Below are 25,187 nucleotides of genomic sequence, written 5' to 3' on the forward strand. Positions count from 1 at the left end.
TGAGAATTAGTAGAAGAGCTATACATATATATATATATGCTGAATTTGTTAGAGATACATAGCGCTGCCGTTTGTTGAGCTTGAGCACAAGTTAACCTTATGGACACTCTCAAGAAACCAAATACACAAACCAATTGCCTAAAGCGCAACAATTGCTAATGCACGAACAATATAAGCAGAACTAATGAAATTAATAAGCACAAAAGTAAGTAAAGGAGAAGCACAATTTTATGTGGAAAACCCAAATCGGGAAAAACCACGTATGACTCTTCCAACACATAAACAAAATCCACTAAAGTTGAGCAAACTACTACAAGTCCGTCTTTTTACGTTTCACAATCTTTGAATTGTATTTGGAGGTCACCAGCCATGCTACAAAACTCACGAAAGATGTAAGAGATTCTTTAACCGAAGGGGTTCCAGTCAAGTCAGTCATGCATCTTCTCTTAGGGTTTTTTTTTTCTGATCTCTCACAAACAACGTTTTTACTCTTCCTCCTTTTCATGATGTGGAGGACCTCCTTTTATTGTGGGAGATATCCAGTCTTCTCATTAAAGATACGAATCTTGGAACTAGGTTTAGAAGATTAGAATTAAGCGTGGGTCAGAAATAATTCTTTGAATCCACCCTTTGTTAGGGGAAAGTTCAATTGCGCTTGACGTAAATATGGAGTGATTGACAGGATGAATAATAATAAATATTGGCCAAAGATTTGTATGGCGACAAATTACGTCATGTACTGTAGGTGAGGTCGAAGTCGAGACTGAGGTTGGGAACAAGGTGACAGGACGTAGACTTAATATCGACGACATGGGGGTCGTGATTAACCATCGGGCTTGGCAAATCCTCAAATTAAAGCAAGTGAAGTTTTTATCTTTTTTTTTGGCATTGAATGGATTGGACAACAACCCCTGCCTACCGTATCCACAATAACCTCCATAACTCTCTGGTCTTATCTTTAACAATAATGTAGAAATAATATAGAGAGGAAGCAAGTGGGCTCCAAATGCAATAAAATAAACGGTTGCTTGATGCTTTTCAACGTAATTTGCGCTTGAATATCATGTTCATTTGCTCTCCTTTTCATGTAAATCTGAACCATTGACTGTATGTATGCTATTTTTTTTTTTTTTATTTGGTGGGGACTGGGAGACAAAATAGTCTGATAATCTAATAGGAATAAATCATTAAAAATAATGTTCCAAATACAGTTAATTTTATAATGTCATATTTTGATGATTTTCATGCTAAGAAACAATGGGTGCTCCTCAAAACCACGAGTAGCTTAGATGGTCTTCATTTGTGTGGTTTTTATAGAAGTTTCGAGTTCGAATCTCCTCATTCCCTTCTTCTGTATTTTTAAAAAAAAAAAACACACGGTGAGTGCTCCCTTGCAGAAAGATGGAAGCAACCTCCTTCCTTCAATAAATTGATTTAAAAGGATGAATATTATAAAATGCGAGAGAGATGAAAAAATAGTAATGAGGCCCAGTAGGCCAGGCAACATTATTGGGCCTCTTTTGAGAAAGGCTGAACTCATGTGCAATAGTTCGGCCCATAATGAAATAATAATCCAATTATACAGCCCAAAAAAAAAAAAAAAAACACTCCTCCCAGCTTCAATTGTGCAAGACCATTCAAGATTTTATACATTATAAGAACCAAAATGATACGTGTGTATATTTTGGTGTACATAATTGTCCATAATTTAGGTGGTATAAGGGACATCATTGATCCTGCCATCAACATTAAACATGCATCTTCTCAGAGTGGCTTGGTATCTAAGCCCTAACACTTCTTCATATTCATAGTATCTGTAAATCCACAGCATTACATCTGCTTTCGTGTGCTAATGTCTTTTGTTGTCAATGTGGATTGTAGCAATGACTGAGACCTGGTATTTTGCTTGATATAAATTTAACCCAATAAGAATTTTGTTCTTATCTTAAAGGTCAATGGCGTGTCGAGCAGCAATTATGATCTGTGGACTAACCGTGTAGCGATTGTATAGGTTATGCCCCTACTATGACTATGTTTCATGCAACTTATGATGTTTATGGTGAGAGCAAACCCTAGGTATCTCCTTCTATTCTCAACCTAGGCAACAAATCATTTGGATGGTGATCAAACACCTAAAAGCATTAAGCATACGCATAAACACTCAATGGAGAATAAAATTCAAGAGATACCAAATTAAGTCAAATTTATTAAATCATCAAAGTTGGGTTACATCGACCCTAGTAAGAGGATTAGTTCCTCATATTACAAACCAAAGAAACAAATAACAATAAAGAAAATCATAAATAAAGAGTTGGAAAGAATAAACCCATAAAATCCAAGATAACTCCCTTCTCCCTCCTCTTCAATATGGTTGGTGGCTCCTTCAATGTTAAGTGAATGATGCTAGGTCCAAAGATGTCTTCGAAATGGTGTCTCAAACCCTTTTATACTCCCTAAACCTTAGTTTCGTTTATCTTGTAAGTTTTTGTCGTTTTGGACTCGGTCCACTTGGAATTGGGGGAGTTTTTGCGAAGGCTACAATGGAATTTTGCGATTTTGGATTTTGGATTTTGGTCGATTGATCGACCATGCGTCTGGCCTGATTTGCAATTCTTCATCACGACTTTGAATTTGACTTGGTTTTGAGTTTTTCTCCGGGTTCATGTCTTGGTTTTGAGTTTTTTTCTCCACTTTTCACCTTTACACCTGAAATTGTAATTAAGCATCAATTGGACAGTATCAACTCTCAATTATAATCAAATAACAAAAAAACTAATGTAATTGGGTGTCTAAGATCATCTAAGTTCTCAGTACATCAGACAACAACCCATGCAAACCCTGAACTCCAATGGCAGAAATCTCTGCATCACAGACGTATATATGCAACAAACAGGCTTAGACCGGTGGAAGAGATGGATACCTGAACAAATCTGGATCAGATACGGCGAAGGTGTTGGTGATGGAGTCAGCTTTGGTGGAGCTGTATTTGGGAGAGGATAATCTTGCCCTATACTCACCTCATGAGTAAAAGAAATGGAGGTCATTAGAGAGACTCGGGCCACCATATAGGCAGAATACAATCAATAGCAAAAAAAAATGGGCAAAGCATGAAAGTGTAAATGCAACAAGCATAGAAAAAATTCAGACTCAGTCACTAGATGGGCCATGTAGAACTATTTCCCATGATCGACCGCTTCTATTCTTGGATGATATGCGCAACCGAACAAGGTACCTCCTCAATCCATACATGTATGCCCTGTACGAGAAAAATATGTTTGGCCATAGAATGAGCGGCCATATTGGCTGTACGTTGTAGATGGACAAACTTGCAACTCAAAAAGAAGCAAAGCAATCTCCTTTATCTCTATTATCATCGGACTCCATATAGCATGAAACAAATCACCCTTATTAATTGCTTTCACAATAACAGAAGAATCTCTTTCAAATATCAACTCTGTAAAACCCAAATCAAGGGTAACTTACTGTATGTAGAGTTGCCATGGCTTCAGCCATGGATGGATCAAGCGCTGACTTTCTCATCAATGAACTACTTGCCAAAACATCTCCGCTAGCATCTATGAAGATAACACCCAGTCTATGATTATTTTGAGACTGTACAATTTCAAATGAATTTTGAAGCCCCAAAATCCGATTTGTAACTAGGAGTCATGAGTTATTGGCAGTTCTGCAAAACTCACAAAAGATGTTAGAGATTCCTTCACCGAAGGAGTTTTGGTCAAGGAAGTTCCGATGATCGAAGTTCAAGTTAGTCGAGTATCTACTGGCAGGTATTTTCTAGTCTTTCATAATCTATGTGTTTTTTTTCTTTTTTTTCTATCTTCCTCCTTTTCATGATGTGGGAGATCTCCTTTTATCGTAGGAATATCCGGTCTTTTTATTAAAGATACGAATCTTGGAATTGACTAGGTTAAGAAGATTTGCATTAAATGTATGTCAGAAGTAATTCTTAGAATCCGTCATTTGTTAGTAGAAAATTTAACGTTCTGGTTTTACTACTTAATTACATGAGTGCACGTCTCAGGTAAATATGGAGGAATTGACGGGATAGATAATGGCCAAGGATTTGTATGACGACGGATTACGTCAAGTATTGCTCGAAGTCAAGATTAAGGCCTAATCTTGCCCTAGGTTTCTCAACTTAGAGAGGTGAGTTTTTTTTTTCTTTTAATTCATGTCATGTTGACATACTGACATTACTGTCACATATATCAGGGTAGAATTGGAATACGTATCATTTTCATATATATATATATATAGATCATGATGTATCCTTGATCGGCACAAGCACAGCACAACCAACTCTCTTTGGTCTTTGAAGCATAAAATATGAAAATAAATAGCTGGATTGTGATTTACATATCTTAATGTATCTTATAACAATTAAAATAAACCTCCCGACAAGGCTTTTTTGAAAGATCTAACATAAGAATGTGACCCCCCCCCCCCCCCCCCCCCCCCCCCAATATATTAAAAATAGGTAGAATCAGATATCACGTGGGCCTCTATAACTTTCGGAATTGGATTCAACAGAAAGGAAAGGAAAAAAAACCTAAAATTCACAAGATTAATGGCAAAAACATTGGACTTATATATCAAATATCAATAGAAATGGAAACATTAAAAACTCACAATGTCAAAACTTGCCTTTTTTTTTTTACTGCAGAGAAAGGAGATGAGGAGGCTCGAATTCGAGATCTTTCGAAATCTCTATGAGATACCACATACATGAGTGTTATTTGAGTTACTCGTGGTTCTCGTCAAAACTTGTCTTTCTTTTGGCAAGAGGTATAACTAAAAGAAACACAACCAGGTGGTGATCGTCCTCATGAAAAAAGTTCGTCTTTCTAGAGACTAGATTAAAGTTTTGAATCCTTATTCATGCCGGAATCAAGAATACTGGGGTTTAAGGTCGCAAATGCAAGAAGTTCTTTGTTGCGTTCAAAAATGGCCATCTCTTCTTCACTCAACCACACAAAAACTTCCAGTTCATCCCCCTCTCTCCTACTCATAATAAAAGCTGTATTTGGAAGCATTAGCCTCACAAAAGTCCACCATATTGGCTTTCCCCACCCAAAATCAGCATCAAACGTTGGTATCCCAACAAGACTACTGCAAGAAAAGAAGTGTACATCATCGCCTTCTCCTTCTATCTCTACATCCTTATACCCCAAAAGACTTTCACCTTCCTTTCTCTTGTACTCTTGCATCACATTCCTTAATTGGCAAACCAATGTTTGTAAATCTAACTCTCCTATGTTTATGTGAGTAGCGACATACGCCAAAAAACTGCCAGTCGCGCTGTCTGGCAAGTTTGGCGACAATATTTTGCGCAAGTTTATGGCGCGGTTGCCGATGGACGTGCTGACACTTCGAATTGATCGTGCTGCAGTAATTGCACACTTCCAAAGAAGCGCTGTTATTGCTTCCGCACTAGTGGGTTTTGGCACACTAGGACTTGCAACTTTTGTCTTGAGCAAAACTATACTTGACGGTCGAAAAATGAGTCTTCTCATCACACAGTTTCCTTGTGGAAATTTAATGTGACGAAATGAGAAAGAGTCAGTAGGAGGAAAAAGAGACGATCCAACTGAAAAGTCTGGATCTTGGATGACTTAATTTTGCAATCAATATCTTTTATTGAAGTGGGAAACACCTATATAGCTATTACATTGGTTTACAATCAATGATCTACGTAATTACAATCTCTATCAAAGTCACTATCAAAGTCAACAATTGAGGCATCAATTAGTCAACAATTGAGGCATCAATTATGAACTTAGACAAATCAATATTGATTGCCGAATCTTCAATTAAGGAAAGTCTTCAATCAATATTGAGTTTGTCAATAAAGTCTTCAATCAATAAAGTAAATCTTGGGTAAATCTTTGACTCTATTCAACACTCCCCCTCAAGGTGGTGCATAGACATCGTATATGCCCAGCTTGACAAGTGAATCAGCAAACACTGAATTTGACACTCCCTTGGTTAACACATCAGCCAACTGATCTTCGGTCTTCATATACGGAACTTCAATTATTTTTTCTTCTAGCTTTTCATACACGAAATTCCTATCAATTTCCACATGTTTAGTCCGATCATGTTGCACTGGGTTCTCAGCAATTTTAATTGCTGACTGATTATCACAATACAATTTCATTGGTCTTTTAATTGACAAACTCAGCTCCCCCATAAGCCGTTTGAGCCATAACAACTCACAAATACCTTTCACCATTGCTCTGTATTCGGCTTCTGCACTAGACAATGAGACAACTTTTTGCTTTTTACTTCTCCAAGTAACCAGATTTCCTCCAACAAAAGTTAAATACCCAGTGGTTGATCTTCTTCGGTCTCCTTTACCTGCCCAATCTGAGTCGGTATAGCCCCATACGTCTGCATGCCCATTCTTAGAAAAAAGTAAGCCTTTTCCCGGTGCAGATTTTAAATATCTCAGAATTCTAATAACTGCATCCATATGTTGTTTACCAGGATTGTGCATAAATCTACTCACAACACTGACCGCATATGCAATATCTGGCCTTGTATGAGACAAATAGATTAAACGCCCAACTAACCTTTGATATCGTAATTTGTCTATTGAAGTTTGATTCGAAGACTCTTCCAATCCATGATTTTGTTCCATAGGAGATCCAATTGGCTGACATCCAAGCATACCAGTTTCTGTTAATAAGTCAAGCACATACTTTCGTTGGGATAAAAATATGCCTTGCTCAGAACGAACAACTTCAATGCCCAAAAAATATTTTAATCCTCCCAAATCCTTCATATCAAATTCAGTTGACAAATAGTCTCTCAGTTTACGCATTTCTTCAGAATCGTTGCCTGTCACTACCATGTCGTCAACATAAATAATGAGAGCCGTTAATTTATCACCAACTCTTTTCAAAAATAAAGTGTGATCTGCATTACTTTGCTTATAGCCGAATCTTCTCATAGCAAGTCGGAATCGACCAAACCAAGCTCGAGGAGATTGTTTCAACCCGTATAAGGCTTTCTTCAGTTTACACACGACACTTTGATCACCTGGAGCTTCATATCCTGGGGGCAGAGACATATAAACTTCTTCTTGTAGCTCACCATGTAAAAAAGCATTTTTTACATCATATTGTTGTAGAGGCCAATCAAAATTTGCAGCTAGGGATATTAGGACTCGAACCGTATTAATTTTTGCAACAGGAGCAAACGTTTCCTGATAATCAACCCCATACGTCTGGGTGAATCCTTTAGCCACAAGCCTAGCTTTATACCTATCAACCGAACCATCAGGCTTGCACTTGACGGTGTACACCCACCTACAACCAACAGCTTTTTTTCCTTTCGGCAACTCCACCAATTCCCAAGTTTGATTTTTCTCAAGTGCTGTCATCTCCTCAGTCATTGCAGTTGCCCATTTTGGATCCAACAACGCCTCTTGCACTTTAGTAGGAATATCTATGACAGTCATATTACTGACAAAGCTTCGGCATTCCTTTGACAGTCGGTGAGTGGATGCATACTGAGCAATAGGATATTTCACTTTTCGCACAACCTCTGGTGAAAATCTATCTGGTGGAACACCACGAGTACTTCTTGGTGGGAGTACGTATCTGTCAGTTTCAATCGAGACACAAGTATTATCACAAATATTGTTAGTATTAACATCAGACTCAATGCTTACCTCAGGAGGATCTGTACGAGGAGTATCGGGAGTGGGTACTAGCGAAGATGAGAGAGAGGGAGCTTCAGCAACAGTATCGGCAACACACAGTGGATCAGGAAACAACTCCATCCAATTTGGAGCTTCAACAACAGTATCACCACTCGGGCCCGGAAGCGTGGAATTGGGTGAAGAAAAAAACATTTCATGTTCAGAAAAGGTGACATCCATAGTAACATAGAACTTACTTGTAGGAGGATGAAAACAACGGTAACCCTTTTGTGAAGGATGATAACCGACAAATACACACTTGAGGGCACAAGGATCAAGTTTCGTGCGGAGATGTTTCTGTAAATGTACAAACACAACACAACCAAACACCCGGGGAGGAAGTGTGAGGTGCGATGGCAGTGTTACATAGGATGCCAATTTATCAAGTGGTGTCTGAAATTGTAGAACACGAGTGGGTACCCTATTCAAAAGATATACAGCTGTGGTAACAGCTTCTTCCCAAAAACGTGGTGCCATGTGGGCTCCAATAAGGGCAGCACGTGTAATCTCCAAAATTTGTCTGTTTCGGCGCTCAGCAACACCATTCTGTTGTGGTGTATAAGGACAAGTGGTTTCATGCAAAATTCCATGAGTCTGAAAATAAGCTTGTAACTCCTGATTTACAAATTCACCACCATTATCAGATCGAAGAACTTGTAAATTAGCAGAGAATTGTGTTTTGATCATGGTATGAAACGTGCGGAAGCAAGCAGCCACATCACTCTTATGACGCATAAGGTAAAGCCAAGTCATACGAGTGCAATCATCAATAAATAATACAAACCATCTAAAGCCAGTAGAAGTAGTAACAGGGGCAGGTCCCCAAACATCCGAATGAACCAACGCAAAAGGCACAACTCTTTTATTAGAACTATCAGAATAAGTAGCACGATGACTCTTGGCCAAAACACATGTATCACACTGAAAATTGGAAGGTTCACATGTAGAAAATAAAGTAGGAAATAAATATTTCAAGTAACCAAAGGAGACATGACCCAAACGATGATGCCATAACCGAATCTGATCTTCTGATGCCCTAGATGACCCTTTTGCTGATAGAGATCGTCCCATACTAACATCTTCCACATAATATAATCCCTCTCTCTTAGTACCACGCCCAATTATCTCCCCGCTGCAGAGATCCTGAAGGAAACAAAAAGTAGGATATATTAATACTAAACAATTTAGTTGTGTAGTAACTTGTGGCACAGATAAAAGATTATTGGAAAGAGCAGGATCTCTGCAGCGGGGAGATAATTGGGCGTGGTACTAAGAGAGAGGGATTATATTATGTGGAAGATGTTAGTATGGGACGATCTCTATCAGCAAAAGGGTCATCTAGGGCATCAGAAGATCAGATTCGGTTATGGCATCATCGTTTGGGTCATGTCTCCTTTGGTTACTTGAAATATTTATCTGGTGGAACAATAAAGTGTGCTCCAAGGATAATGAAGGAGTTAAGTTAACCCTTCCAGCGCCCGTAACCGGATATGAAACACCATTGGCATTGGTGACAGTAGAGCAATTTGGTAAACAAGCATCATGTAATAAGGACGCATCAAAGGTCATATGATTAGTCGCACCAGAGTCAAGAATCCAACCGGGACCTTTTTCAGAATTTGTTGCAAGAAGGGCTAGACCAACACTACCTGACTGTTGGAGAAGAGTAGGATCTACCACAGAGTGAGTGATATCAACTGGAGTAGTGGAAGCCATGGTATCCATTGAAGAAGGAGTCGGTGCCATTGGGACTGTAGGTGAGGTGCATAGCGCAACTTTACCACCTTTTCGAGCTTGTAATCGCTCTTTGTGAGCCTGCCACCACTCGGGATATCCATGCTTTTTGAAGCAAGTATCTACAATATGTTTGGTGCTGCCGCAATGAGTACATTTACCACCAGTAGGTACTGACAGTGACAAAGAACTTGTTGGAGTTCCATATTTTCGAACTGCCATAGCCATCTGAGGAACTTCTGAAGACATCATTGTATTCCGGCGAAGTTCTTCACGTCTCACAGTTGAGAAAGCATTATCAGGTCCAGGTAGAGGATTAGTACGAAGAATATCTCCCCGAACAGAATCATATATATCATCAAGCCCAGCCAAAAAAGAATAGACTCGATCTTCATCAATTTCAGCCATTCGAGTCTTAATCACATCTGGCTGAGTAAAGGTAATTGGACGACTATGATCAAGCTCCTGCCAAATAACCTTAAGATCGGAATAGTATGCAGCCACAGGTCGCCCTGCCTGCTTAGTTGTCATAGCTTTTCGAGACAGATCATACAAAATAGATTTATCAGCACCCTCAAAATATGTTTGAGACACAGCATCCCAAACATCATTCGCAGTGGGTAAACGAATAAAAAGATTCATTATATCGGCCTCCATAGAGCCAATAAGCCAGCCTTTTACAGTAGCATCCTCCATCATCCACTTGTTATATGTAGAGTCACTAACAGTAGGTTTCGAGGTCGTACCTTTGAGATATTCCATCTTTCCTCGTCCAGCAACGAACATAGTAACCACCTGAGACCAAAGAGTGAAATTTGAGCCATTCAGTTTGATCCCATAAGGAATAGAGGTTGGTTCTTGAGTTGGCGTCACCACAGGTGGAACTATAAGAGCACCGGATTCAGCCATGAGTTGTTTGTAATTTCTGGATGAGATTCTGGTTCAATGGTGCAATCGGCACCTGTTATGGACGAAGCAATCGGCTTCTGTCGGATGGTTGGAGCAGTCGGCCCCTAGTAGCTACGGTGATGGAGAGGTAGTATGTTAAGAGAACCTTGCTCCGATACCAACTTAATTTTGCAATCAATATCTTTTATTGAAGTGGGAAACACCTATATAGCTATTACATTGGTTTACAATCAATGATCTACGTAATTACAATCTCTATCAAAGTCACTATCAAAGTCAACAATTGAGGCATCAATTAGTCAACAATTGAGGCATCAATTATGAACTTAGACAAATCAATATTGATTGCCGAATCTTCAATTAAGGAAAGTCTTCAATCAATATTGAGTTTGTCAATAAAGTCTTCAATCAATAAAGTAAATCTTGGGTAAATCTTTGACTCTATTCAACAGGATGGGTTGATCTGTCTTGCAAACAATCAAGGCCCAGATCTTGATGAATGTAAAAAAGGAAAGTGCATCAGCGATCTTGTGAGTAAGGCATACCGCGATCGCCATGCCACCACATTGAAAGAAACTGACTTGAATGGCTAACAAAAAGCTTGAGGAGGCGGATGTGGATTCGACCTCAATAGGAAGTAGTTTTTGGAATTCTTCGGAGTGGGGAGGTTGTTCGAGAACATCAGATAAAGAACAATTGATTTGTGCTTCCACGAACTCAGCACCTTGATCAGAGCAGTCGATTGAGTGTTCATCTCTGAACCTTCCCGCGAACGGGTAGTACTTGGTGAGAGTTTTTGATAGAGATTCCTTGAGAAGATATAATCTTTTGGATTGGACATTCGGTGTGGTTTTGCCACTCGAAGGATAGAAGTAAATTGCCGGACTATATTTTATGTAGGAGATTTGATCGAGAAAAGAGAGTTTGTGAATGTTGAGGTTATGGGGAGTTGGAGAGGATGGTTTGATTGTTACTCTTGAAACAATCTCTACCTCCATTGTAGAAGAAGCCATATATGACTTTGTTGTTTACATCTATCACATAATATATAATGTAGAGAAATGAGCTGTTGGTCACTACTTAGAATTTAGGTTGGAATCCTCCCAGACGCTAAACACAACAAATATTAAAATTAATATACTATTCATCATATATATGTGTGTATGTATGTATGTATTTGTTGTGCATAATGGAGATTTAGAGTGCTGACAAATAGAGAAATGAAAACTCACAAAAAACAAATATATAGTGAACAGAAATGGAGAGACAAAAAGCCCAAGCCTCAATATACCAATGCTATCATGCACACACTCTTTTGGTCTCTTAGAAAATAAAAATGATAGGGATTTCAAATCTTTGGTACCCAAAATATAATGTGTCAAGCAATGAGTGGATTTGTGTGGATCCTTTACATTTAAATTGAAAATAAAATAAACTATTTATTGTGTGAAAATTATATTTGATACAATTGTGATACTAATTTTTGAGATCTCTATCACTACTGTTATGAAAAACATCACGGGTCTCTCCTAGAACTAAGCTCTTACACTTACCCAAGAAGAGCTTCAAATCCTTACTCCATGACCATAATAAAGGAAAGATACCAAACTTGACCATGGAACCGTAAATCGAAGAATTTTTCAGTTCGATGATCGGTCCACTTTTCAAAATCTTGGGAATAAGTCAATCTTTAATTTTATAATGTAGTAAATTTGATGATTTTCATGCTGAGAAATAGTGGATGCTCCCTTGATATGCTCTTGATGAATTCAGTTTGAACCCCGGTTGACCATGGAACCGTAAATCGAAGAATTTTTCAGTTCGATGACCGGTCCACTTTTCAAAACCTTGGGAATAAGTCAATCTTTAATTTTGTAATATAATAAATTGGATGATTTTCATGCTGAGAAACAATGGATGCTCCCTTTATATGCTCTTGATTCTCGCATATAGTGGTCATGATTTCCAAATTTTAGGGTGGGTGTGGAATTTGGATTGAGGAGAGGGAAGGGAAACTCATTAAACAAAAAGAATGTTAGGATGAAAACTTTCTCTCACTCATGTTTCATACATAATTTTTTTTTTTGTTATTTTCTTTGTTTGATAGCCAATACGAAAGAAATGAAAGGAAATTGATTTATTTACTAATTTATCATTGTTTTTATGTTAAAGTATTATGTATCAAGATAAAATAGATTATTAACTTATAAATAATATAATTGAGCACTTCATTTCCTTCAAATTATCCGTGTTTGGACAGAAAGTATTTTCGCAAAAATTTAATAAATCTTCTACTCAATTTTCTTTTCAAAACTCTCCCCTTTTTTTAAACAAAAAACTATCCAGACAAAAACAATTGGAGGAAATTCATTTCCATTCTCTTCCCTTCCCCAAATCCCTCCATCCAAACACACTCTTAGTGTCTCTCTTAATATAACTAGACACAATTACCAAACAAAAAAATATTTAATTAAGATAGAATAGAAGCAACCTACCTCCAATAAATTGATTTGAAAAGGATGAATGTTAAAATGCGAAAGAAATGAAAAAAGCCATGAGGCCCAGAAGACCCGGCAACATTGTAGGGCCTCTTTTGAGAAAGGCTGGACAGACTCATGTGCAATAGTTCGGCCCATAATGAAATATTCCAATTAAACAGCCCTACCAAAAAAAAAAAAAAGCCCTCCAATTGTGCAAGACTATTCGATTATATATTATGAGGAAAAAAAAACCCTCATCTACACTTTAGCCGTCCTTTCATAAAAGGACCCAAACCCAAATTTTTTTCAATGCCAGGTTCATCATGATTTTTACCCTGTTATGGCTTCTTGTGTTCCCCCACAAGTGTTGACATCAAGAATATATATCACGATATCAGGCTCAAGATTCGATTCCAACTGCAATCATATTTCTTTACGATATTTCAAAAAAAAAAGGAAGAATATAAGGGCTTAAAGTAGCAATTGCAAGTAGTTCTTCATTACATTAAAAAACAGCCATCTCTTCTTCACTCAAGCAAACCAATGCTTCAATTCCATCATCATATCTTACGGGGCATTTGCCTCATAATAGTATGAGGTGAGCATGAGATGAGACATGAGAATGAGATGTCTGAAGATGCGATTGAGATGTCCAAATCCCATGCAACAACTTCGACTACTATAGCTAGGGACATGGCAAGCATGTGCATGTGAGGTTATTTGGAGAGATGGAGTGATAAGGTAGTCATTATCCATGCATTACATGCTTACTAACTGAGTGATAAAATCAAGTCCAAGTTTCACCTCTATCAACGACAAAGTGATAGCTCAACACAATCTCGAGGGAAGTTACACTCTGATGATCGTGATAGCTCAACAGACTGATAATTAAGTTCTTATCATGCTGTTGCTATGCCTAAGCTTCACGTGTGGACAACTAAAGGATTGGTTCTTTCTGTGCAAAACATAGCTACATAGTTCTCATATAGTTAAGTGAGTATAAATATTTGTTATGACTACACTGTACAGTACGTTGGATCAATACAAAATTCATTTTATCAATTTATCTCTTAATTTACAAGTGTTCTTCATTTTCTTCTATGAGGAGGAGATGAGTGCGTGGTGAGTGTGAGATGAGCATGGTTATGTTTGGTATAAAATAAAGAGTGAGAATATTAGTAGTACAATTTTCATATTACCTTTTTTTTTTCTTTTTAAAAAATAAAATAATATTTTACAACAAGTGTACGTCAAAGAGTCTTCTACACATCAGGATTTATTCTCCCTTGTGGACAATAGTCATTCTCTCCATTTTTGTGAGTTTGGGTATATATTAATCCAAAACTCAACTAAACAAGAGAATATATTAATCCCGCCCTCATCTCACTCTCATTCCCCCTCAAAATACCAACCAAATGCGACCAAAGCAAGTCATGGAGGAGAGGGCTTGGCTAGGAATGCAACCGGACATAGGGTCTACTGAGGCCCATTTGGCTGATTTATCATCCCAGGCATTCATCGGCCTGTTGATTTTTGAAGTTGACCATGAAAAAGAGAAGTCGAGATTTGTCTTCCCATTCATGTGCTTATAATTAAATTAATTGTCCATTAGAGTTTTATTTTAGTGATTTGAGATTTTTCTCAACAAAAGACTCATGATTCTTTTTAAAATTTAAAAAAAAAAAAGACTCTTAAAAGATAGAAAAATCAAATTTTCTCATGAAATAACCGAAGCTTATAATTTATAATTGTAAAATAAAACCATGTAAAAAAAAGGTTAAAAGAATTAAACTAGCATTGAAGGTATGTAAAAAAAATTTTGAAGATTGATTTGAGAAGGATATATACATACTGGCCTGCCCACTACAGGCAGATGATTGTGTATGGGAAACATTTAATCAATTCAATTGATATTGCCCAATATTGGTACTAGTCAAATTCTATCTAGAAGGAACGATAGGGTTTGACTCTTGATCCATGAACTTATAAATATATTTTTATTTGCATGGAAAAATTATTCATTAATTAGGAATCTGATTTTTTGTGGTGGACCATGCACATAATAATAAGTTATTTCTTATTAAGAGTATCATGAAATACTCGAATTTCTCAAGCTATTAGAATCATTATAAGTTTAAGTTAACTATATTCTCGCTGCACGCAACACTATTTCTTGATAAGAATGACGAGTATTTTCACTACTTAATGCTACTATTGAGTCAACACACAATTCAGTTGTCCATTTGCATTTAGATCTTGAATCTCCAAGCCGACTAGGTTTTGTGTTAGAGATATGTGTCATTCTAAAACGCACAATTTAGGTTGCATTTCTATTGTTAAATGGAACGACTTCGTTTTGTTCCTTTTATTATTACCGTTGATGTATTTTTATATTATTTTCTTGAACTAAGATGACCGTTGGTCGTCTCTCTCGTCTTATGTACTCTGGCTTGCTTCTTTCTCTGTAAGAAGCTTGAATGAATTCATATCTATTTCTCTCTCTCTCTGTCTCCAACTCTACTTCTTCCTTCTAATCTCGTTTCTATCAGACTGCTTCTTCATTATATTACATGGTATCGGAGCAAATGATGGCTCAAAATACTAATGGGGTTTTGGGTAATCCGAACCCAACTTCTTCTTCCATTCTTGGGAATTTTCAAAATGCACGTCAACCCATTGTGCAAACTTCAAATCCTTTCAGAAATCCTTTTCATTTGACGAGCTCAGATTTCTCATCATCCACTTTGATCTCACTAACCTTGACAGGGGGTAATTTTCATCTATGGTGAAATCAACTTGAGACAGCTCTCAAGGCACGGAACAAAATGGGATTTGTTAATGGAGTGTTGAAGGCACCAGAGGAGAGTGATCCAGCTTACCAGGACTGAGAGCAATGTGATAGTCTTGTTAAGACTTGGATCACGAACTGTTTGTCTCATGAAATTCTTGCTAGTGTCTCAGCTTCTCTAACAGCTCATGATCTTTGGATGGATCTCAAGAATCGTTACTCTACAGCAAATCCCACAAGAGATTTTGAATTGGTTCGAGCCATCTCTACGATCAAACAAGGGAATTCCTTTGTCACGGAATATTATTCGAGAATCAAGGCATTGTGGGATGAACTTTCTCAAAATAAAGTGGTTCCATCATGCAAGTGTGGAAAATGTCAATGTGGTGTCAGTAAGATGACACTAAAAGAGCAGAACAAACAGAAATTGATGCAATTTCTTATGGGTTTAGATTACCACTTCGAGCATGTCACCAACCAAATATTGATGATGGATCCTTTGCTAGAGGTTAGCAAAGCATTTGCACAGATAAGTCAACTTGAGAATAGATCCACAGTTCATCAAGATGGTAAGAAACAATCTACAGTACAGAAGGATCATGCTCTGCAGGAGACCTTGACATTGTCAGTTCAAGCATCCAACAATTTTAGCAAGCCTTCATACAACAATACAAAGGATTACAAGCCTGGGAAGAGATCTCAGAATGAAAGAGAAAAGTTGTTTTGCAAATATTGTAAGAAAACGAATCATAATGTTGATAAGTGTTTCAAGCTGGTGGGGTACCCTCCAGATTATGAATTCCAGAACAAAAGGAGCAAGCAGGGAAATACAAGTTTCACTGAAAAGAGGAATATCAATCAAGTTGAGTCTGTTGTCCAAAATAACTCAGGAGGCAGCATACAATTCACTGGAGATAAGTACCAGCATATCATTGATCTTTTGAAAGCAAACATGGCAGGAAATCCCTCCAACAATCATATTGTTGCTGTTTCTGCAGTAGGAGGTAACATGTCTTTAAAGCATAGTTGGATTATTGATACTGGAGCTTCTGATCATGTCATTTGCATACATGATTATTTTCATACATATAGAAAACTGCATAATTCGTATGTCACTCTTCCAAATGGTAGAAAACGTGAAATTGATTTCATAGGAGATGTTAGATTAGGCAATGACATAATTTTGACAGGAGCATTACATGTTAAGGACTTCATTTTCAATTTGATATCAGCTAGCAAGTTGGTGAAGAAGAAGCCTTATGCTCTAATTTTTGATGAAAGTCAATTGCAGGATACAAACACATTGAGGAAGAGTGGGATGGGAATAATGCATAATGAACTCTACTATTTGCATGAAGAATTAAAACCACAAAAGAAAGCTTTTGTAAAGATCTGCTCAATTCAGAAGGATCAATCATGGCACAAAAGATTAGGCCATCCTTCTGCTAGGATCACAGGAATGTTAGGAAAGGATTTTGTTGATACTTGTAATAGTTGTTCAATTTGTATTATGGCAAAGATGAAGAGAAATTCTTTCTCCCTTAGCTAAACTAAGAGTTTGAAACCTTTTGATTTGATTCACATTGACATCTGGGGGCTAATGGAATTGTATCAGTTGATGGATTTAAATATTTTATGACAATAGTAGATGATTTTACAAGAATTACTTGGGTTGTTTTGATGATAGCAAAGTCTGAAGTAAGGAACCATATTGAACATTTTAATAATTATGTTCAGAATCAATTCCAAAGTAAGATTAAGACCATAAGGTCTGATAATGGTTTAGAATTTAACATGGTTGACTATTTTAATAAGGAAAGAATCATTCACCAAAAGACTTGTCCATACACCCCACAGCAAAATGGAGTTGTGGAAAGAAAGCATCAACACATCTTGAATGTAAGTAGGGCTCTCAGGTTACAATCTGGAATTCCAGAAAAATATTGGAGCTATTGTGTTCTTACTGCTGTATATTTGATTAACAGATTGCCCTCTAGAACCCTAGATAAGAAATGTCCATATAGTATTTTATATGATAAGGAACTAGCATATGAAGTTTTAAGAGTGTTTGGATGTCTTTGTTATGCAAAGGTATTAAAGCATCAGGAATCAAAGTTTGACAGTAGAGCTCAAAGGTGCCTATTCTTAGGATATCCTACTAATATCAAATGATATAAACTTCTTAACTTAGATACTTATGATGTTTTTGTTTCTAGAGATGTGATTTTTCATGAAAATGAATACCCTTTTAAGAAAAATGCTGAAGATCAACAGACTGAAGAAAATCATAATCAAGCTGAAGCTGTTAGACATACTGAAAATGATAATCATGACATTATGGCTCCATTTGGTAGAGCGGAAAGATTGATTTTCAATGCTAACGGAAAAGCTGTGAAAAAAATGCTGAGCTTAAAGCTGTGAAATATGCTGTGAGGTGTTTGGTGAAGTAAAAGTTGATGTTAGCGGAAAAATGGTTGAAATAAAGTATTGAATATTAGTATTTTATTTTTATATTAAATTAAAGCTAATAAATATAATTCTTATTAAAATTAATGTTAAGTATTAATTAATAAATATTTTTAATTATTAAAATTTTAATTATTTTTTATTTTAACTAAAAATATATAATTAATAAAAGTTGAGCATGGGCCCCACATTATTAAAAAATATATAATTTAATTAAAAATATATAATTTACATTTAAATGTATTAAATAAATATTATTAAATCTATGGGGCCCACATTAATTTATGTATAAATTAAAAGACACAATGATGACTGTGGGACCCACAATAAAAAATTGAAAAAAAAAATGTTGAGCGTCAGCATCAAATAAGGTCCAATCTGGAGCTTATTTGATGCTAGCGGATCCGCTACACACGCTGTGCTGTTTGGCAGAGCATTAGTCGACGGCGTTTCGCTTAGCGGAAACACTGTGGCAAATGCTCTGCCAAACAAACAGTATGAATGATCATAATAAATTGCAGGATAATAATAAAAAGAGAAAGAAGACACCTGCAAATTTAAATGATTATGAATGTAATAGTGCTCAAGTCATTGCATCTGCATCTGCATCTCATCAAAATTTACAAACTGTCAATACCATTCCTTATGAGCATTTTCTGGGTACAATTAGTTCTCATAGAGAACCCAGGAATTACATAGAAGCATTTAAATCCACTCACTGGAATGAAGCTATGAACAATGAATTGTCAGCTTTAAATGAAAACAACACTTGGCATTTAGTCACTTTACCAAAGGGTAGGAAAGCTATAGGTTCAAAATGGGTGTATAAAATTAAATATAATCCTGATGGTTCTATTGAGAGATATAAAGCAAGACTTGTTGCTCAAGGTTTTAGTCAAACCTTAGGCTTTGACTATCAACAAACATTTGCTCCAGTTGTCAAGATGGTAATTGTGAGGATATTCCTAGCCTTAGCTTCTACTAATGGATGGTTTGTGCATCACCTTGATGTGCACAATGCCTTCCTGAATGGTGATCTTATTGAGGATGTCTATATGAAAATGCCACCAGGGTATAGTGACCATAATCCTAATCTGGTTTGTAAATTGAACAAATCATTATATGGTCCTAAACAAGCTTCAAGACAATGGAACATAAAGTGTAAGGAAGCCTTACTTAAATTTGGATTCTTACAATCCAAATGTGATTATTCATTGTTCATCTATACTAAAAATGGTTCTAAGGTTCTGTTACTACTTTATGTTGATGATATGTGTATTGGCAGTAACAATCTCAACTTGATAGAAGAGGTAAAATCTTTTATAGGAAGATGCTTTAAGGTTAAGGACTTAGGAGATTTAAAATACTTCCTAGGATTGGAAATAAACAGAACAAACACTGGCATGACCCTGTGTCAGAAGAAATATATATCAGATTTGTTGTTTGATTCTAACTTCCAGGATTGCAGCTCTATCAATTCACCAATGGATACAAACACCAAACTCTCTATTGATCAAGGAACTCCTCTGGATGATCCAATGGTGTATAGAAGACTTGTTGGAAGATTGATATACCTGACTTTAACGAGACCAGATATATGCTACACTGTACATACTCTGAGTCGTTTCATGAAGTCTCCAACTGATCAACATCTCAAAGCTGCACACAGGATCCTTAGATACATGAAGGGCACTCTAAATCAAGCTCTATTCTATCCTGCTGTCAACACTTCTCAAGTAAAAGCCTATTGTGATGGTGACTGGGCTGCCTGTCCTGACTCAAAAAGATCAACTACAGGTTACACCATTCTTCTGGGAGACTCATTAGTGGCATGGAAGTCTAAGAAACAACAAACTGTCTCCAAATCTTCAGCTGAAGCTGAATATCGATCTCTTGCTTCTGTCACAAGTGAGCTTGTTTGGATGAATGCCTTATTACATGAAATGAAGAATGACATGATCAAGCCTGTCCCATTATTTTGTGACAGCAATGCTGCGATTCATATAGCCACCAACCCAGTTTTCCATGAAAGAACAAAACACATAGAAATTGATTGCCACTTGGTTAGAGAGAAGGTGGAGAAAAGATTGATTCATCTGCAGCACATTCAGACCATCCATCAACCAACTGATTTGCTCACCAAACCTATGTCAGTAGTTCAACTGCAATATCTTCTGTCCAAGCTCAACATTGTAACAGACCATGTTGAGCTTGCAAGGGGGTGTTAGAGATATATGCCATTCTAAAACGCACAGTTTAGGTTGCATTTCTATTGTTAAATGGAACGACTTCGTTTTGTTCCTTTTATTATTACCGTTGATGTATTTTTATATTATTTTCTTGAACTAAGATGACCGTTGGTCGTCTCTCTCGTCTTATGTAGCCTGGCTTGCTTCTTTCTCTGTAAGAAGCTTGAATGAATTCATCTCTATTTCTCTTTGTCTCTGTCTCTGTCTCCAAGTCTACTTCTTCCTTCTAATCTCGTTTCTATCATACTGCTTCTTCATTATATTACATTTTGGTTCCCATCATAGTAACTCTTAAGATATAGGGTGTAACAATTTTGATTTTAAGGTCAATTACAAAATTAGTATTGTAAGACTACTCGAGCTCAACAATACGCAAAAAGACTAGCAAATTCTCTTGAATTAATGCGGCTATTTTTTCTTTCACGTTGCAGGCAACACTATCTCATCATAGGAAGGACGAGAGTACTTTAACTACTTAGTGTTGGTATTGAGTCAACATACGATTCGGTTGTATCTTTGAATCTAGATCTTGAATCTCAAGCCAACTAGGTTTGGTTGTCATCATAGTAATTCTTAACATATAGGGTGTAACAATTTTTGATTTTAAGGTCGGTTACAAAATTAGTATTGTAAGACTACTCCAACTCAACATTACCCAAAAAGATTAGCAAATTTTCTTGAATCAATGTCACTTTTTTAAAGTTGATGAACTGATGTAACACATCATAGTCATAGCACGTCAATTGTGGAACTATTTAGAAAAAGCTAGTTTAACTGGAATATTGATGAGTGTCGGTGGAAATTAATTGTTCTTGTTCTTGTACTTGTCCTACGGGTGGTAGAGGTTGCTATGTGGTGATTGGATTATAGTGGCAATCTATACCTCTGAAATTTTCAAGTGCAGTGGCCAGTACTGATTGCATGCTTGCCTTATTTGTCTCCATTTAGTCTTCCAAATGTCTTTTCATGCCTATTAATCCGCCCTCCCACTCCATCACAAGGATAATATTTGAGTTTGTAATTGATGTCCAAACAACTCTTAAGACTTGAAGGTCATGCACCAATGGAGAAGATTGCCCAGAAGACAAGGCATAAGAAAAATTAAATAATTTATGATTGAAATGTAATACAGAAGTTACTAGGCATACGCCCTGCCACCGCTGCAGAGTTGCCTCGACGGCATTGGCTCGCGTGAAAATTTTGTAATAGGTGTACGAGATCTTGAATTCGATTCATCGGTTCCATTTTATATTTTTCGTTGAGTTGAAGTAGGTCAAATATTGTATTCTTTATCGACAAAATATAATATTTCATCCCTCAATTATATTTTTAGTTTCGCTTTCGTCCTTCAATAATTTTCTCTCTTAAACCGTGGTACTATATCAAATAATTCTGATAACTAAAAAAAAATTATGTTTGACCTCTCACTGGACATAAATTTTACACATGAAATCTCCCAAAAAATACGTAAATCTCTTCACTGCCTTCGCCACCACAAATCTCCTCCTCCTTCTTGCGCCCCACACCGCTCCCTGAACTCCACACTTGGTCGGCGTGCGACACTGCTCCCTTCCTTGTCTCGTCTCTGGCGCTCCGCTCCACATCGTTCCGGCTTTGCGTCTCTTTCTTAGGCCCACCAATGCACTCTTCTTTGATTTGGAGACTTCCAAAAATCAGGACCCATTTGCTGATATTAGTCCTCCCACTACAACAAATTAGCCTTTTTATCGGCAAATTAAGTGACTGCAAGTACCCATTGAATGATTGATTATTGTCAGGCAACTACAGAGTTACGACATTTAAGCCAATTCATATATTTTGGACATATTCAGACTATTGTTGATAGTTCTCTAGTTAAAAAAACAGTCATGTTTGTGGATCAGCGTGGATATGTTCATATATTTTGGACAGATTCATATGTTCGTGGACAAATTACAATTTATTTGTTTTTTTTTATAGTTTAACGATGAAAAAGGGTTGCACATTAATTGTTTAGGGATATAACTATATAAGTAACATTTGTCAAAGTTTGCTACTTAATATTATTCTGATATGTCAAATAGATGTCACGTATGATTTTTTCAACGTCTATCTCACTTGAAAGAATCACGAAACACGAAAAGAGGTACCTTTGAATAATTTAATGACGAAAATGAAATTAAGATATAGTTGAGGATGAAATGTTACAACCTCCACGTGCCACCAATGAGAGTGGTTGGAGTCAAAAAAATGACAATAGGATATTATTGGGTAATTGTGTCTTTAGTCCTCACCCAACAAGGAACTGACATCATCAACTACAAAGTAAAATGCTAAAAAAGAAATTATTGGGTAATTGTGTTTTTAGTTCTACGTAAATTCTCAAGTCTCCAAACACCTTGCCTTGTAAGTCTTAACCTTTGAAGTCAAACTTGTCTCTCCAACCAAATATTATATTCTATATTTTTATTGAATTAAAAAATATATAATATATTAACCAATGACAACACCATACACCATTATAATATATTTTATAAAGCTCGTATTCTCATTCACTTTATTTTATGCTTTCCCACTGTCTTCTAACCCCATCTCTTCTTCTTCTTCTTCAATGTTGACCTCACAAGGGGTGGTCTTGGCCACTGCCATGGCGGTTTCCGGCACGGTAATTCTCCTAGCTCTCCGCCTCCAGAAGTCTCCCCCCATCGTCCAAATCCCCCAACAATCTCTTCGACCCTGCATCTCTCCAGGTACGCAAAATTCTTACAAAACAACGACACACAAACACAGAGTGACACAGTTTTGTAAAGATAAGTGAGTTTTTTGCGCGTCGTTTGAATTTCAGAGGGGAAGAAGAATAAGAAGAAAAAGAGGGTGCAATTTGCAGAGGATGTGGTGGAGCCGAGAGGGAATAGCGGAAGCGATACTTCTTCTTCGATCAAGTTTAAGAAGACCAGCTATGGTGGAGCTAAAGCTAAAGACAGAGGAACAATGCCAGAGAACAGAGTGGCTCTGTACAATGGGATTCTCAGGGATCGAGTGGTCCACCGTTTCTCTTACTCCTGCTACTGATTTTGATTTAGCTTCGTGTACAGAATTTCTGTTCAACTTATTTAATTTCTCTGTAATTGTAGTAAGTCCATGTTTGTACAAAGTTTTCTCTTCTTTATCTTTTCTGGGAAAATTTGGTGAGAAAAAAAAGAAGAAAAGTTCAGGAAAAATAGAAAGATGTCTGGCCCACTGTGATGGTATTTCCTATGTGATGATCTAACTTGCTTGTTCAAGACTTAATTGATTCCCCTGTTTTCTTTCCTCTCGTTTTTGTGCAAGTGAAATACAAATTGTTTATTTTTTATATATATTTCCAGATAATTGAAGTTTTTCCCCAAAATTCATCTGAAAAATAGGACAATTATTTTGAGTCATTTGGAAGTTTCTAGTATTATTTGGGTATGTGTCACCACAATATGTATGCATTTATTTCTATGGACTTAGAAAACCCTGAGTTAGATTTTCTGCAATATTTTTGTGATAATTCATTAGGTTTTGATTTAATTTATTATGTCGTTGATAGTAAATTTCTGTACATTCAGTCCTAACGATCCGTATTTATCCCATATGGAATATTCAAAAAGACAAATTTGTATACTAGTGTTAAAAAAATGTTTATGTGCTTCCCGTACTACATAAGACAACGAAACTCAAACCACATGTGAAAGGTTGTGTGTGAAACCAGTTTATGCTTCTGGGTGAACACAGCCACGTGCTTACCAAGTCCACTGCCTTGTTGTTTTAACTTTTAAGATTAACCAATGACTTAGCCCCGTTTGGGTAAACATTATTTGCTAGCATATAAGCTAGTTTTGAGGATATATTGTTTGTGACAATATGTTTTATTTTTAATATATTTTACCAAACTAGGCTTTAATGATTTGTATAATATATATCAATGATGTCATTGTATTGAGACTCATATTCACCGAGTCAATTACAGTGACATCATGCAAAAAATTATTATTATTATTATAGAAATTGTGGATATTACTAACGAGAAGTGACTCGATTAGTAATCGACTGGGTTAGATATAAATATGTCCAATGTTAGATTCCAATAAAAAACATATTTCTTATTTGAAGAAAAGAAGAAATTGTGGATATTGTTGAAGGAGCAACTGAGAATTTTATGGTAATATTGCTAAAAATGAGAAGAAAATGAAAGGGGCTTTCTAGAATTGTTGTGTGAGATTCTTTTTCTAAAGATCAAAAGAAACATGGGGCGTCCAAATAAAGTAAAGCAGTAATCTGTCAGAGTGTTGCGTTGTTGTTTTGTTCCATATTTCTTTTTCCATCTCTTGGTTTATGTAACTTTTTTTTTTTTTAAAAAAAAGCATATATTATTTTTTATTAATTAAATAAATGAATTATATTTGTTAATTCATAGAATTTTTAATTTTCATATGTTTATCTGACAATCGTGATTTGTAGACTATTGTACGAGCCATATAATTGTCTAATAAGTGCATTCTGGAAAGAAAAACTCAAATTGGTCATAATTGGATTCCAAAAAGAAAAAGTGGAACATGACCCATCCATGCATAAAATGAGTTCAATAAGATCACCACCCACATGAAAAGAAAAATAAAAGGTCCATGACATGTGCATTACTTATATATTTATATATATGCTTCTTAGATCAAATACATGACCTCACTAATGTTGTAATTTTCTTTCTTTAGACAAAAATGAAAGAGAAAGGGGAGGTGGATTTTAATTAAAAACACCTAGGGTTCTTATTAAGTGGTCCATCAATGTCATCATATCTCCATTTTGGTCAATAAAAAACCTATGCTTTTGCT

General features: G+C 36.4%; 3 protein-coding genes across 3 annotated transcripts; 2 read left to right on the forward strand and 1 right to left on the reverse strand.

Moving 5' to 3' along the window:
- Positions 1–4,877: 4,877 nt before the first annotated feature.
- LOC119992681 (BAHD acyltransferase BIA1-like) lies at positions 4,878–5,534 on the reverse strand. Its single transcript, XM_038839477.1, has one exon. It carries the CDS (start codon positions 5,532–5,534, stop codon positions 4,878–4,880), a length of 657 nt encoding a protein of 218 aa, XP_038695405.1.
- Positions 5,535–15,419: 9,885 nt separating this feature from the next.
- LOC119992682 lies at positions 15,420–17,186 on the forward strand. The gene is made up of 2 exons (XM_038839478.1): positions 15,420–15,618; positions 15,811–17,186. The coding sequence occupies exons 1-2, from the start codon at positions 15,420–15,422 to the stop codon at positions 17,184–17,186; spliced, it is 1,575 nt and encodes a 524-aa protein (XP_038695406.1).
- A 5,630-nt stretch (positions 17,187–22,816) lies between these two features.
- On the forward strand, positions 22,817–23,648 carry LOC119993605. The gene is made up of 2 exons (XM_038840800.1): positions 22,817–23,081; positions 23,177–23,648. The coding sequence occupies exons 1-2, from the start codon at positions 22,832–22,834 to the stop codon at positions 23,401–23,403; spliced, it is 477 nt and encodes a 158-aa protein (XP_038696728.1). The 5' UTR covers positions 22,817–22,831; the 3' UTR covers positions 23,404–23,648.
- Positions 23,649–25,187: the final 1,539 nt, after the last annotated feature.

This window comes from Tripterygium wilfordii, chromosome 23 (genome assembly GCF_013401445.1).
Source record: "Tripterygium wilfordii isolate XIE 37 chromosome 23, ASM1340144v1, whole genome shotgun sequence".
NCBI classification, from domain to species: domain Eukaryota; kingdom Viridiplantae; phylum Streptophyta; class Magnoliopsida; order Celastrales; family Celastraceae; genus Tripterygium; species Tripterygium wilfordii.

What these genes read in the sequence shown, in the direction of transcription:
- LOC119992681 (XM_038839477.1), bottom strand. Translation starts at nt 5,534, where the DNA reads ATGAGAAGACTCATTTTTCGACCGTCAAGTATAGTTTTGCTCAAGACA.
- LOC119992682 (XM_038839478.1), top strand. Translation starts at nt 15,420, where the DNA reads ATGGTATCGGAGCAAATGATGGCTCAAAATACTAATGGGGTTTTGGGT. An exon ending in CTCACTAACCTTGACAGGGG is followed by an intron (nt 15,619 to 15,810) that starts GTAATTTTCATC and finishes CTAGTGTCTCAG; the next exon opens with CTTCTCTAACAGCTCATGAT.
- LOC119993605 (XM_038840800.1), top strand. Translation starts at nt 22,832, where the DNA reads ATGACAACACCATACACCATTATAATATATTTTATAAAGCTCGTATTC. An exon ending in TCGACCCTGCATCTCTCCAG is followed by an intron (nt 23,082 to 23,176) that starts GTACGCAAAATT and finishes TTTGAATTTCAG; the next exon opens with AGGGGAAGAAGAATAAGAAG.